General features: G+C 44.7%; 1 protein-coding gene across 1 annotated transcript; it reads right to left on the bottom strand.

The window, feature by feature from the left end:
* Positions 1–6,366: 6,366 nt before the first annotated feature.
* FGF6 (fibroblast growth factor 6) lies at positions 6,367–14,370 on the bottom strand. The gene is made up of 3 exons (XM_035137968.2): positions 14,031–14,370; positions 11,369–11,472; positions 6,367–7,412 (listed from the first exon to the last, which is right to left on the bottom strand). The coding sequence occupies exons 1-3, from the start codon at positions 14,368–14,370 to the stop codon at positions 7,236–7,238; spliced, it is 621 nt and encodes a 206-aa protein (XP_034993859.1). The 3' UTR covers positions 6,367–7,235.
* Between the last annotated feature and the right edge of the window lie 377 nt (positions 14,371–14,747).

Raw genomic sequence — 14,747 nt, forward strand, 5'->3', positions numbered from 1 at the left:
AATAAATATCTATGTATTGTTGCTGAGCTTTTCCCCATTGAAAAAATGTGTATTTTTATTCTCTCTGTGTGTGCGGTAAAAAGACACCCCAATTTAAGACATGTGCAAATATACATTACTATGTAAATCTACCAATATGAACTACTGCCACTGCTTAAAAATCCAGTTTCACAAAATTCCTAGCACCTATGTATGGGAAACACAGGAGTATTTACAAAGAAGGCTTGCTAACATCATGCCACCACTATCTCCAGCAGCCCTAGAGGTAGGTTATTCCCACCCCCCCCAAAAAAAACCCATTTAACTTTTCTATGTATTTATTTTTACAAAACTTTCCCTTAATGGTCTTCAAATGTAGACAGCCATGCCTGTTAAACCATTGTTCAAGGATAGCAGATGGGAGTGTTGCTATGACCTACTGGCAAGACAGTTTCCCCAAACCAAAGAAATGACCACCAGTGTGGTAATAAAGTCGGCACATACATCTGTCTTACTCAGGCATCTCCAAACTTTGGCCCTCCAGATGTTTTGGACTACAATTCCCATCTTCCCCAACCACTGGTCCTGTTAGCTAGGGATCATGGGAGTTGTAGGCCAAAACATCTGGAGGGCCACAGTTTGGGGATGCCTGGTCTTACTCAATACAGCACCTCTGGAGTAAGGAAGAAACAAACGTAATAGGAAGCTGGACTCTGAATGCTACGAGAAACATAAAATGTAATTTATTTAATGACACATTAAAATGACACTTGTGCACAGCACATACATATGAGAAATAAAAGCATATACTTGACAGACGTGTGGTTGAACACAAATGTTTGTTTCCTACAAATGTACAGTCTCCATTGTTAAGTTCATGTTGAATCAGCATATGAGGTATATTTGGCAGTTCCGCTCTATTCTGTAGCATTCAAAACTCATCTGGGGGCACTGTATCCAGTTCTGAGCACCACATTTTAAGAAGGTGAGATTGGAATGGGATCGGAGAAGGCAAACAAAGATGGTCAGTGGTGTGGAAAACAAGTCCTGTGAAGAAAGATGGAAGGAGCTTGGGAGGCCTGGAGAAGAGAAGGCTGAGGAGGGCTCTTGCATAGGGCAAAGGCAGGACTGTGCTGAATTGGCTTAAGTTAGAGGATAGTTTTGGTTGAGCCTTAGAGGAAGCTTCTTAACAGCAAGAGCCATCCAAAAAAAGAACAATTTCTCGCTCCCTAGAAGTCTTCAAGACAGCCATCTGCTGGAGATGTTCCAGCTCTGGATTTCCTGCACCAAGCAGGAGGTTGGCCTACAGCACCCTCTCAATAATTTTATGAAGTATATTTAAATCCTAGATTGATTATTTTGTGTTTCACACTGAAGGATATTATACCACTTGACCCTTATATGCTGGTTTTAACATTTCAAACAAGAAATGCGAGACGACATTTTATTTCTCAACCTTTGCCTTCGAATAACCTTTGCCTTCTCAAAAATGTCTGAATTTCTTCTACATTCACCAGAAACAGTGAGTTTACCAACTGACTATGCAATAAATGCAAGATACACCCGAGCCTCTCAAGTCTACCTCACTGAGAAGAACATAGTTGGTGAGAGATACAGGATCTTTCAGTGCTCAAGCATAGAACAATTCAGAAATCCTAGTTAAATATCCCTTTATAAATAGCTTGTTCATATAATGATAACGTGGGTTGATGTACACATTTAAGCAAATCTAGGAGACAAATTTTCAGATGGTGTTAATTGTGGATGTGCACGATAAAACTGGATGTGTTTATGCATTTTTGTCATCAGCTTCCTTTCCAAGCTACATGATTAGTATTCAGAGACTCAAAGGCAGTAAGAGCTGCTGTTGCTTGCAGGACACACGTTAATTAAAATGGCATGTGTGCTCCATGCAACAATTTTTCCACCATATCACCTTGAAGTCTCAGAAAGTATTTTCCTGGCTACAGCTTGATCATTCAAGTCACTTTATCCCAGTGTAGACATCTTTACAGGGATAGGAGGTTAAAACAGGGGTGCCCAAACTTTTTTCAAAGAGGGCCAGATTTGATGAAGTGAACATGTGTGTTGACCTTTTTTAGGGTTGAAGTTGAAGTTGTTGAGCTTTTTTTAGGATTGAAACAGGGGCCGGATTAAGCTGACCAGCGAGACTTTGGACATGCCTGGGTTAAAGTAAATGCAGTCAGACCTTGGAAGTTGAACAGAATCCATTCTGGAAGTTCAACTTCCAAAACATTCGAAAACAAAAAGCGCGGCTTCTGAAGCTCCTGCAGCCAATCGGAAGCCATGGAAACCCCATTGGACGTTCGGCTTCCAAAAATAGTTCGCAAGCCAGAACAGTCACTTCCGGGTTTGCGACGTTCGGGAACCAAAACGTTCAAGAACTAAGCTGTTCAAAAACCAAGATACGACTGTAAATGTCTGAATTCCTTTCAGGATATACAAATGCAACAAAGGGTTTTTTTAAAAAAAAATAAAAAGAAAATCTATGTATACTTGGCAAGCTTGCAGCTTCTGCATGGACTTGAAGACTGACAGAAGACAACTCATATAAGCTACTACTAAAGTGAGACAGCGCTAATCCACCCTGTGTTTCAGCTGCTTCCATGTACCATAGCTCAGGTCGCCTCTTTTGTACGCGTGATTCGTAGAGCTAAGCGTTCACCTTGCTCACTTTGCTAGATATGAAACCAGTGGTGAGATTGCAAAAAAAGTGTAGGTGTTCTGGCTTAAGATATTTGGGGTAATTGGGTAGGTAACTAAGCAAGTGATTATCCCGGAACTGACATTGGCACTCCTTTCCATTTTCTGAGCAGGGCTGGCGAATCCCAGATGTTACAACCCCCCAGTGCTAAAACTCTTTGTTCCAGTGCCACAAATTTGGGAATAACTGGATACCTTTCCCGGAAATATTGGTATAATGGGCTACGGCAATTGGCCCTTGGCAATAAATTGGCACAAGAATGCAGGAAAACTTCCAGTAGTGGTGGGGGACCAACTCTGTCAACTCAATGGTGATCTGGAACCCCTTTCTCTGCTTTATTAATGAAGGGGGTTTTTGACAGGAGGCCACCCTCAGCTTCCTTCTCATTTTGATATTTCTTGGTAGTCTGTAACTTCTGGTGTTTTTAATAGTGAATCTTTTATCAGTTTCTCTTTCTGAATTGTATAGAGTGACTCTCTTGTTGTTGCTTCTTCCTTAAAAAGGACAATAAAAACAGTTTAGAAAGTAAAGACTAGTTTTGCTCTTGGTTGCAGATGAGATGGAAGAAACCTCTCCCTTGCACATATGATTCAGTTCCTCGTGTTCTGATAACAGATTACAGCTTCACATTCCGTCTACCTGAGAGTAAGACCCCTTGAATTCAGTAGGACTTACTTCCGAGTAGACACGGTTAGAATTGGACTGTAAATGATGTTTCAAATTTAGGAAGGGCCCCCCCCCTCTCCTCAGGTATCTCAAGGCTTCTGGTCATAGATATATATAGTGTCTATTGACTTAGGGTATCTTAAAATACTTTTTAAAAGGATGTGGCATGGCTGGCATTCTGGAAAAAGGTTATATAAACAGATGAGTAAAGTTGAGTAGCCTCTACGTGTCTTCAAAGTGAAACGTATTTCACTCAATGACTTAAAATAAGATTACTGCCCTCTGGGATTTTTTAACAAGCTAGAAAATGCCCCAGAATCTTCTGCAACAGGCACGGATTCCACAGCAGAAAAGGCAGTGGCTAATAATGTATGCTCACAAAGTAGAAAGTCTGAAAAACACTTGACTGTGTATATTAGTTTTATACATGTTATCAATTATATACTGCAGGCTGATATTTTGATGCTTAAGGAATTAACAGTGTGAGTGGCACGATGTATCATTTATCTGCTTCTGTCAGATAAATATTTGTCCAACAAATATCCAAAAGTTGGCAAATTTTGTCAATAATGTGTCACAGCACGGTATCACAGCACAATGTTCTAGCACAGGCATCCCCAAACTGCGGCCCTCCAGATGTTTTGGCCTACAACTCCCATGATCTCTAGCTAAGAGGACCAGTGGTCAGGGATGATGGGAATTGTAGTCCAAAACATCTGGAGGGCCGAAGTTTGGGGATGCCTGTTCTAGCAGTACAATCATATGTATATCTACTTAGAAATGAGCTTCCCTGACTTCTGTGGGACTTACTCGCTGGTAAGCATGTATGGCAGCCTTATTTTGGTGAACGCATAACTAGAGTATTGCAGCCTGCCTCCCAGAATTGTCCCCCAGAACAAGGACTAGATCTGGGGGAGCCAGGAGGCACCTGTGGGTGCATTACTGCCCTTGAGGATTTTCTCTGATGCCCGTGAAGCCTCTGAGAGTTCCCTCTCCCCATTCAATGTCCCCCTTGTTAAGAAGTGATGAGGTTAGCTTACCACCACCACCACTTGAGAAGGAGGAGGAGGCTGGAAGAGTTAGGTTCTTCCCCGCTTTGTGTTTCAGCTCTGTGGGCTGGATGGAACTAAGCAGGTGGGAGCCAGCGCTCTACAAGTCCAAACAGGATCACCCTCTCCCTTGCATCCCCCAAATGGCTCTAGGGGGTCTAGAGAACACCCAGAACAACAGACGGATGGAGGAGAGGGGGGACTGTTCCGATGAGCAAGTGGAAATGCTTGGAAGGCTTCCCCAGCAGAGTGCTTTTCAGGACTCCGATTGGGACCACAGAAGCTGGATTTTACCTGGAGGGACCAAGAGGGAAGGGAGGACTAGGAGGGATCTGGGAGACTGGGGCAGGGGGAAGAAGTGGGCTGGAAGGGAAAAGGGTATGTATTACTGCTGGAGGAGACTCTTGAGAGTCCCATGGACTGCAAGAAGACCAAACCTATCCATTCTGAAGGAAATCAGCCCTGAGTGCACACTGGAAGGACAGATCGTGAAGCTGAGGCTCCAATACTTTGGCCACCTCATGAGAAGAGAAGACTCCCTGGACAAGACCCTGATGTTGGGAAAGATTGAGGGCACTAGGAGAAGGGGACGACAGAGGACGAGATGGTTGGACAGTGTTCTCGAAGCTACGAACATGAGTTTGACCAAACTGCGGGAGGCAGTGCAAGACAGGAGTGCCTGGCGTGCTATGGTCCATGGGGTCACGAAGAGTCGGACACGACTAAACGACTAAACAACAACAATTACTGCATATGCACTCACACATATCCGATCTCGTAGAATAAATCCTCTTGATACTGCTCAATATTTTTGTATGTTTACCCACCATCAAATCACATATCTCCTCTATCTCCATGGACAGATTGTAAAAAGCAACAACGGACAGGTCCAATGTTTTTCGGCACTGCCGTGGTGCAAAAGCATAGATCCAAGGCACAGATCCACATGACAAGCGATTCCTGAAATCTACCATTAAGTCATAGGACACGGCGTGTCCAACTCAGTTATTACAGAGAGCCATAGGAGCCAACTCCTAGGGGCTGTGGGGGCTTCGGCCCCCACAATAAAATATTTGAGCACAAAGTTGATGAGTGTTTCCATTCAAATGGTGTGTGTGTGTGTTGCGTCATGTGATTGATTGTGCAGGGTGGGGCTTACCTGGGCCCCCACAATATTTTATTGAAGTTGGCAGCCCTGCAGAAAACTAATTTTTTTACTGTTAGGTTTATAGAATTCTAAAACTGTAGAGTTGGACCATCATCCAGTCTGCAGTCCTGCCTACAGCCATCCCTGGGGGCTCGAACCACCAACCTTCTGGTTAACAGCCAGGCACACTCACCCATTGCACCACAGAAGGGCCATTATGGTAGACCCACACCAGAATTTCAGAATGCTTACGCTAAGCGCAGATTAAAAACTTGACACTGGAAACAGTGAGTGCAAAGAAAACTGAGTGTGAACACAGCCTTGATGTGCATACAATGGCTGGACACGGCAAGGGGAATTTTACAAGGAGGAACACCAGCCTGCATGCAGCTGAACTCTACAATAAACAGGGCTGCCATCCGCCTGGGATTTCAAAGGCAAAATTGATGTCCGGGGGGAATTTCTGAAAGGCGGTGCTTTTCTGGAGAGGAGATATGCGGTGTTTAGCCTAGAGAAGAGAAGGTTAAGGGGTGATATGATAGCCATGTTCAAATATATAAAAGGATGTCATATAGAGGAGGGAGAAAGGTTGTTTTCTGTTGCTCCAGAGAAGTGGACACGGAGCAATGGATTCAAACTACAAGAAAGAAGATTCCACCTAAACATTAGGAAGAACTTCCTGACAGTAAGAGCTGTTCGGCAGTGGAATTTGCTACCAAGGAGTGTGGTGGAGTCTCCTTCTTTGGAGGTCTTTAAGCAGAGGCTTGACAGGCATATGTCAAGAATGCTTTGATGGTGTTTCCTGCTCGGCAGGGGGTTGGACTGGATGGCCCTTGTGGTCTCTTCCAACTACGATTCTATGATTCTATGTCCTAGATCTTAGGCAAGTCAAGATCTTGTCTGAAAAAAGCTCAACAGCATTTGGGTTTTCCTAAAATAAGCACAACAACTTTTGGGGTGTCCTGGGTTTTTACTTTTTGAAATATGGCAACCCTAACAACAAACCAGTTCTTTTGCAAAGTTCAGCCTAAATCAAGTTCTTATTTCTAAGCGTCCCAGGTCTTTGAACACCACATTGATCCTTACCACTGCCATGTGTGAACTGCTTGTGCCCTGCAACACACCCAGCAAACCTCTAGAGCTGCAAACATAGCAAGTCTTCCCTTTAAGAAATCCCCCATGAAGGTCCAATAAACTCCAGGGTTCCTGATAACACAATTTGGAAACCTAATATAATGAGCTTGATCTATGAGAACATTGTATGCAAATGATTGAAGTGGGAAGGAACTGAAAAACGATTCATCACGCTACTAAAAATCTCAGATATGTTTGTTTTCTGTTGAAGTTACACTGAAAGAGCAGTAACTGTGGCAAGTACCCAAAATCAGCCAGACCCCAGTTCTGCATCTACACCGCTGATTTGCTTTTTTTTTTTTTGGCTTCATGTAAATGCAAAAAATTCACTATTGACAAAATTAGACAATTCCTATCTCAAGGGGAGTTGTTTTGAAATCGGTATAGAAAAATTAGTGTGGTGGATCCTGTACAAATGATTTCATCTATATATGCATATATATGAACAAATGAGTGAATATATATTCTTTACCTGGGAGGTGATTCTCATGTGCAAATTGAAATAGGGCAGTTTAAATGCATTTTACTCTGGTCTTCATAATCTGGGTAAAAAGTGTGTGACAGTCTGAGCAAGAGAGGCTCTGCTTCCTCTTTTTGCTCTCCCATGTTTGCTGAGTCCTATGTAAAAGCTTTTGTACATGTCCGATTCATAGGCATTGTAGTTGTTGGGAAGGAGAGTTTCTTTGAATTTACATTCGTCTTGAAAAATTGCCTGAATAGAGAAAAGAAAGAAACACAGTGTGATTACAACATCGGCTCACATTCGCCATTCGTGTTGCCTGTGCTGTTCCCTTCAGTTTTGGAATTGCACCTTTAATCTGTATTGCTTCATATTGTTTCAAGGTGTATACATTAAATACAGGTAGGTAGATAGATAGATGAATCAATGGGAATGTACTGTATACATCAATTAAATAAATGGGTGTGTGTGTGAGAGAGAAAGGTGAACAGCCAGTTCCTGTGGTCCATGCTTTTATTGCTACTCTCCTGAAAATACTCCTTCCAAACAGAGAAGGTAGAAATAGCAAAAATGATATCCTGGCGCCCAGAACTGGATGCAGGAGTCCAGGTGTATTCTTTCCAAGGCAGAATAGAGTGGTACTATTACTTCCCTTGATTTGAACGCTGTGCTTCTGTTGATGCAGAAGTACAGCGTTTGCTTTTTTGGTTGCTGTGTCACACTGTTGACTCATGTTAAGCTTATGGTCTACTAAGACCCCTAGATCCTTTTCACACATACTACTGGCAAGCCAGGTGTAAGGGATCCAGGTGGCGCTGTGGGTTAAACCACTGAGCCTAGGGCTTGCTGATCAGAAGGTCAGCGTTTCGAATCCCTGCAACGGGGTGAGCTCCCGTTGCTCGGTCCCAGCTCCTGCCCACCTAGCAGTTCGAAAGCAGTTCGAAGTGCAAGTAGATAAATAGGGACCGCTCCGGCGGGAAGGTAAACGGCGTTTCCGCGCGCTGCTCTGGTTCACCAGAAGCAGCTTTGTCATGCTGGCCACATGACCCGGAAGCTGTCTGCGGACAAACGCCGGCTCCCTCGGCCTATAGAGCGAGATCATGCGCCGCAACCCCAGAGTCGGACACGGCTGGACCTGATGGCCTTTACCTTTTTTAAGACCCCTAGATCCTTTTCACACATACTACTGGCAAGCCAGGTGTTCCCCATCTTATATTGGCACAGCTGGTTATTCCTGCCTAAGTGCAGATCCTTACATTTGTCCCTATTGACATTCATTTTGTTAGCTTGGGTCCAGTTCTCCAATCTGCTAAAGTCATTTTTTGAACCCCGATTCTGTCTCCTGAGGCATTAGCTGCCCCCCCCCCAGTTTGGTGTCATCTGCAAATTTGCTGAGCATCCCCTCAACTCCTCCGTCCAACTTGTTTATAAAGACGTTGAACGACAATGGGCCCAAGACACTCCACTTGTCGCTTTTGTTTGTTTAAATCAGAAGAAAGGAAGCCGAAACAACCCACGTCAGGACTGCTGGGACCAGGGATGCCCATGCTAGCTCAGGTGCCAACCCTGGGCCTCTTTGCCGCTGCCCCCATCCAGAGGCACGCCTAGGGTCACTTGCGCCCTTGGCAAGATCTGTTTCTGTTTCCAGTTCTGCCATGGTGCAAGCAGGATGGGAAGCTTTTCTTGCATTTGATCTTGCCATGGCAGCCGCAGCCAGTGGCAGAGGAAGCTTCTTGGGCACCTGGGGTGGCGTGCCCAGGGGTGGGGCAAACTGCCCATAGGATGGGGCATGGCACCCATAGGGACTGGACGGGGCACTTGGTGCTTTTAGGGACGAGGCGCACTGCGGGGCCTCAGCCGGCCTACAGCTGGGGGGGGGGGAGAGGCAGTGGCTCATGTGTGCTGCAGGCCCCACAGTGAGTGCCCCCCCCCGCCATTTTGTCGTACCCCCTTCCTACGCCCCTGGCCCACAGCACATCTCCACACACATATGTGTGATATATTCCACAATCTGGTTGAGATTCCTGCATTGCCGGGGGTTGGACTTGACGACCTTTGGTGTACCCCAGGCCTGCACCTCTAAGCAGGGTCCAGTTTTGCCACCCCCTAGGTACACCTCCGCCCCCATCAGCTGCCATTCAGCTGGTTGAACATTTGGAGTTAGGACCCTGAATTTGAGCCTTAGCTGTAGCACTGCCTGCATGTTGTACGATGGTGTGGAAAATATTTTATGCAGGCTTAAGTAGGTTAAGCCATGCTGGTGGTGACGAAAGCTACTGGGAGGGCCTTTATTTGGAAATGTAATAGCTAGTAATGAAATGTTAAGAAAAACATGGTTGGAAGTCCCAATAACTTTTTGAGCACAGAAGACCATGGTAGTATACCAGGCATGTCCAACAGGTAGATCATTATCTAGATCACTGGACGTCTGCGGTAGATCACTGGTAGATCATTGGCTCCCTCCAAAGAAGCTGAACGACTGTGGCTCCCCTTAAAAAAGCTCAACATTTTACCTCCTCCCTGAAAAAAACTCAACAACTTTGACCCGAGCCCCCTCAAAATAGGCCTTCCTCATTCCTAAAAAAGCTCAACAGTCTCTTGGGAGTTGGCCACCCCTGTAGTATACCATAGAACAGACATGTTCAACCGGTCGACCACAATCGATTGGTAGATTGCTGGGGTGCCCCTGTTGATTGCGGGATTATAAAAAAATGATTGCCTGGGTTCCCTTGACGGATCGCTCCAACGACTCTTGCCTATCCTACCCGAAAAAAGCTCAACAACTCTGGGCAATGCTCCCCCCCAAAAAACCCTTGGCAATGACAATGGGTAGATCACTGCCAGTTTTATTATACTGGGAGTAGATTGCAGTCTCTAGAGAGTTGGACCTGCCGTAGAATAAATCAGAAAACTGTGGCTTTGTGTATTCCGTTGCTCATGTGAATTAATGGTTCCCATGAGTGCAAAAAGCAGACCAAAGGTTGGCTCAGGGGTAGGCAATCTAAGGCCCATGGGCCACAAGCGGCCAACGGGGGGTCGTTTAACCGGCTCCCGAGCCGCCCCCGAACCAAGCTGCCCGCTCGGAGAGCTAAACCAGCGCGGCACAGGGACTCGCTTCCCCGGTGCTGGAAATCGCGTCTGCACTTGCTCAGATGCTGAATAGTGCGTCTGCACAGATGCAGATGCCGGAAATCGTGTCTGCACAGACGCAGAAAATAGTGGCTGTGTGCGCTCACATGCGCTCACGATCTCCACTGGAGTGAACAGGCCCAGCCGAGGTAAACCTTGCCGACCCCTGGGTTGGCTAATACAGCTATCAAAGCAACATGCACGTGTGAATCAGTGATCATAGTTGTAACGTCACAGATAAAATTCTGTATCTCCTGATGCCTGGGTGAGCACCATAGATTAAAAACATAACCAACACCAGTTTCCTTTGAACAGCAGATTCCCGCTATGCATGTTTTGAAACTCCCCATGGTTTTGAAAGAGGGTTGGTAAGTGGTATTGGTGGCCGCTGTTTGAGAAACAGCTCACACATGCAGCTCTGATTCATCAGTTGTACAGTAAAAGCCATCAACTGAGATACAGGGATGGGGAAACTGCCTACAAGGCAACATGAGAATCAGTCCTTAAGTTACACAGACTATATCTTGCACAATAGGTAAAGGTAAAGGGGCCCCTGACCATCAGGTCCAGTCGTGTCCGACTCTGGGGTTGCAGCGCTCATCTCGCTCTATAGGCCGAGGGAGCCGGCGTTTGTCCGCAGACAGCTTCCGGGTCATGTGGCCAGCATGACAAAGCTGCTTCTGGCAAACCAGAGCAGCGCACGGAAACGCCGTTTACCTTCCCGCCGGAGCGGTCCCTATTTATCTACTTGCACTTTGATGTGCTTTCGAACTGCTAGGTGGGCAGGAGCTGGGACCGAGCAATGGGAGCTCACCCTGTTGCAGGGATTTGAACCGCCGACCTTCTGATCAGCAAGCCCTAGACTCTGTGGTTTAACCCACAGCGCCACCTGGGTCTTGCACAATAAATACAGTTAATTTGGACCAACTAATCTCATACATTTTGGAATACCAATGAATGCAGATCTTGACAGGAACTGATACTTTTTCAAAGGTGAAAATATTCGAGATTTCTCAGTAAAGCGCATAGCGGCGTATTAGCATTTCCTTGGCTGAAAACCAGATTGTAAGAATACTCACCGTGCCATATAATCTGCCATTGCTGTTCATTGCAATAAAGAGTGCACTTTTGACACCAAACAGACTAACCACACCTCTCTCTACTGTTGATATTTCCAAGAGACCTAAAGAAGCAGACAGATGCAATGGAGATTGAAAGCCGTTTTCTTTTTATATAGCTGCTGAAGGAACATTATTAAATATAGAAACGCCTATTTTTTTAAAAGTCATACAAAATTTAATAGAAAACAATAACTTTTGTGCAACAGATTTTTCATCTTAAGAAACTGTACCATAAAACCAAATTTTAAAAAACCAGAAATAGGCTGGTCCACAAATAAATGCATTTTAGTCAATCTGCCTTTTATACCGGTAAGTGAGTAATCAGTTAGATGAGGAATTAAATCATTTGTGTCTGCAATCCTTTGCACACTTACCTGAGAAAGCAAGTCCTACTGAAAGCAATGGAGCTTCCTTCTGAGTAGACATATATAGCATTGCACTCAGTTTATATTTTGGTATGAGCTTTCGTGTGCATGCACACTTCTTCAGATACCATGCATGCACACGAAAGCTCATACCAAAATATAAACTTAGTTGGTCTTTAAGGTGCTACTGAAGGAATTTTTTATTTTGCTTCGACTCAAACCAACATGGTTACCTACCTGTAAATAGGATTGCACTGTAAATTTAGAACCCGACAGTTAAGCACCTTTATTTCTCATTGATTTCAAGAGGGAGGCTTAAGCTTCATTCTTAAACAAAGGAACACACATATGTTTTAAGTGTGGCTGGACTGTGCACTAAATCACCATCCTGTTTTAAATCTAGTTGTTTTCTGTGCATCTATATAAGAGTGTGCCCACACACCAGAGGGCAATTCCACTTAGAAGAGACCCCAAAACAATGCATTGAAGACTGAGCATGAATAGTGCTAACAGAATGCTAACCACCTCCTATTCATGCATTGCAGGGGTTGGGCTAGATGACCCTTGGGGTCCCTTCCAATTCTACGATTCTATTATTGGGAGAGGAGGCTGAAGATTTGCGAAGAGAGGGAATGAAACAGAATGGCTGGAAAGGAGGAGGAGGAGGAAGAGAGAGAGAGAGAGAGGGAGAGAGAGAGAGAGCAATCTCATTGTCCGGCTAGGTAATTTCCTGGTTCTCACTGAGAAACTATTATTAAACATTCCCAGGGATGGAAGCGAGAGTTGCCCATAGAAATCAATGGAGTAATCCAGTATTTTAATAACTGAAGCTGGACACCAGTCTAACCCCCTCCCCCCAAAAAACCCAGCCCAGCTGGTGTGTGATATCCTGTTTTGCTTGTTCACAGACTATTTTCTGTCCATAACTAGACACTGTTTCCTCATTTTGTATTTGCCTTTTGAGCAACATTTTAAGAAATGTCCGCGTGTACAGAAATGTACAAGTTCTTTAGGTTTCTGCCCCTTCTTCCAGGTCTCTAGATGTAAAAGCTCTCCATGTGTGTGTGTGCATCTTATCTCTACGGTAGTACACAAGGGCACACAGGCATTCTGACTGCCAGCACAATGGTTTTCCTTCTATTCCCTCTCCCAAGCCATCTGTCCAGACAGTAAATACTGCTCAATGTGTTTGAGTGGCAGATTTCCTGCTACTGCAATCAGATCCATTGTGAGATAAAAGGTTATTTTTTCGCATTCTTAATTTGTCAAAAGAAAGAAGGAAACGATTGTTCTCAATCTAGTAGCACATCTGATACAGGACATATTGTTCCAGAACATATACCGGTACATACTCTATCCAGCAGGAAGAACGAAATGGAAGGCTTAAGTAGCGATTTCTTGGTGTGATAATAGGTGCTTTAGTGCACAAATATCCCTCTCTTTATCTGTGGCAGTGCTGTCATAATGTGATTGCTGGTTCCGAGCCAGCAAGCCCCACCTTCTCTGCATGTTTAGCAAGCTCAGAACTTGCAGCCGTGCATTTAAAACAAACCATAAATATAATTGCCACTCAGCTCCTCAAATTCCAACCCATTCACAGTGATCCCTCTGGACTGCGATCTCCACAATGTAGATCACAAAATGAATGATGAAGTCATTTTCTATACTTCGCTACCAATTGCTGGCATTATTTTTCAAAGCAGTCTCTTAATTTCCTGGATTAAAATCAACAACCTATATTATTGCCATGAAAGCTGTCTTTTAAGATTTCTCAAGTATTCCCAGCTTCCCCCCAAAAAACGTCTTGTACATACAGGCTGCAAGTTCATCTACCTGCAAAAAAGGGGGGCCATGGGGGAAGCAGGAATAGCATCTTAAAGAGAGAGAGAGAGAGAGAGAGAGAGAGAGAGAGAGAGAGAGAGAGAGAGAGAGAGAGAGAGAGAGAGAGAGAGAGAGAGAGAGAGAGAGAGAGAGAGAGAGAGAGAGATCCCAACCTCTTTGCATTTTCAAGGCTGTAAAGTCAAACCAACTAAAAATAAGTTGGTATCTAATTTTGTCCAAGTATTCAGGACATGTTTCAGCCTGGAGGTTTTGGTGCTGATTGATCCTGAAACATTTAAAAAGGCCACAGAAGAAGTACTTAAGACTAATAGTAATAAGCAGTAGCTTTCAGTTTCTAGGTAGGGTGTTAGAAATAAAGTAAAAAGGTGATATCAATTCCACCATTTTGCATTGTGATGCAGTTTGCAACTCACTGTATTGGTTTTCAGCATGAACACCACTTATCTGTCCATCTGGAAATATCTGGAGATGAAACCCAATGCCCACGTTGCAGTAAAGCCTCCGCCGCCTCTTGATTCCTAGCAAATAGTCAGTCTCCCAGTTGACTTCAGATTTCTCCCCTGACATTCCAGCAAGGGACCTGGATAAGATAGACTCCCATCCTCTGTCCAACAGGGTGCCATTTGTTCTGACGACAACTGGGTATGGAAAGATAATCTCAGCCAGAAAGCCCAGGAGAACAACAGCAGGGAACGTCAAGTGAATGCTGGCTTCGTAGGACATAGTGATGAGAAGCCTTTGTGCAATAGCCATCCGTTCACCTCCTGGGCACGTGGTCAGAATTAATGGCCCTAAAAATACCACCCTTCTTGTTTTTCTCCCTTCAGCATGGTGGCAGTGGCTTATTTTTGGAAAGCAGAGGAAGATTTTGGACATGAAACTAAAGCCCAAGAGCAGTTGGGTCAGGGAGAGAATGAGAAGCCTGTTGGGGACCATGTTTTGAATGCTTCCTGCTCTCCAGTCGGCAGCGTTCTATATTTGATTGATCTATCGTTATGTTAGGGACCCAGGTGGCGCTGTGGTTAAACCACTGAGCCGAGGGCTTGCTGATCAGAAGGTCGGCGGTTCGAATCCCTGCAACGGGTTGAGCTCCCGTTGCTCGGTCCCAGCTCCTGCCCACCTAGGAGTTC

The sequence above is a fragment of the Zootoca vivipara genome, chromosome 5, assembly GCF_963506605.1.
Source record: "Zootoca vivipara chromosome 5, rZooViv1.1, whole genome shotgun sequence".
NCBI classification, from domain to species: domain Eukaryota; kingdom Metazoa; phylum Chordata; class Lepidosauria; order Squamata; family Lacertidae; genus Zootoca; species Zootoca vivipara.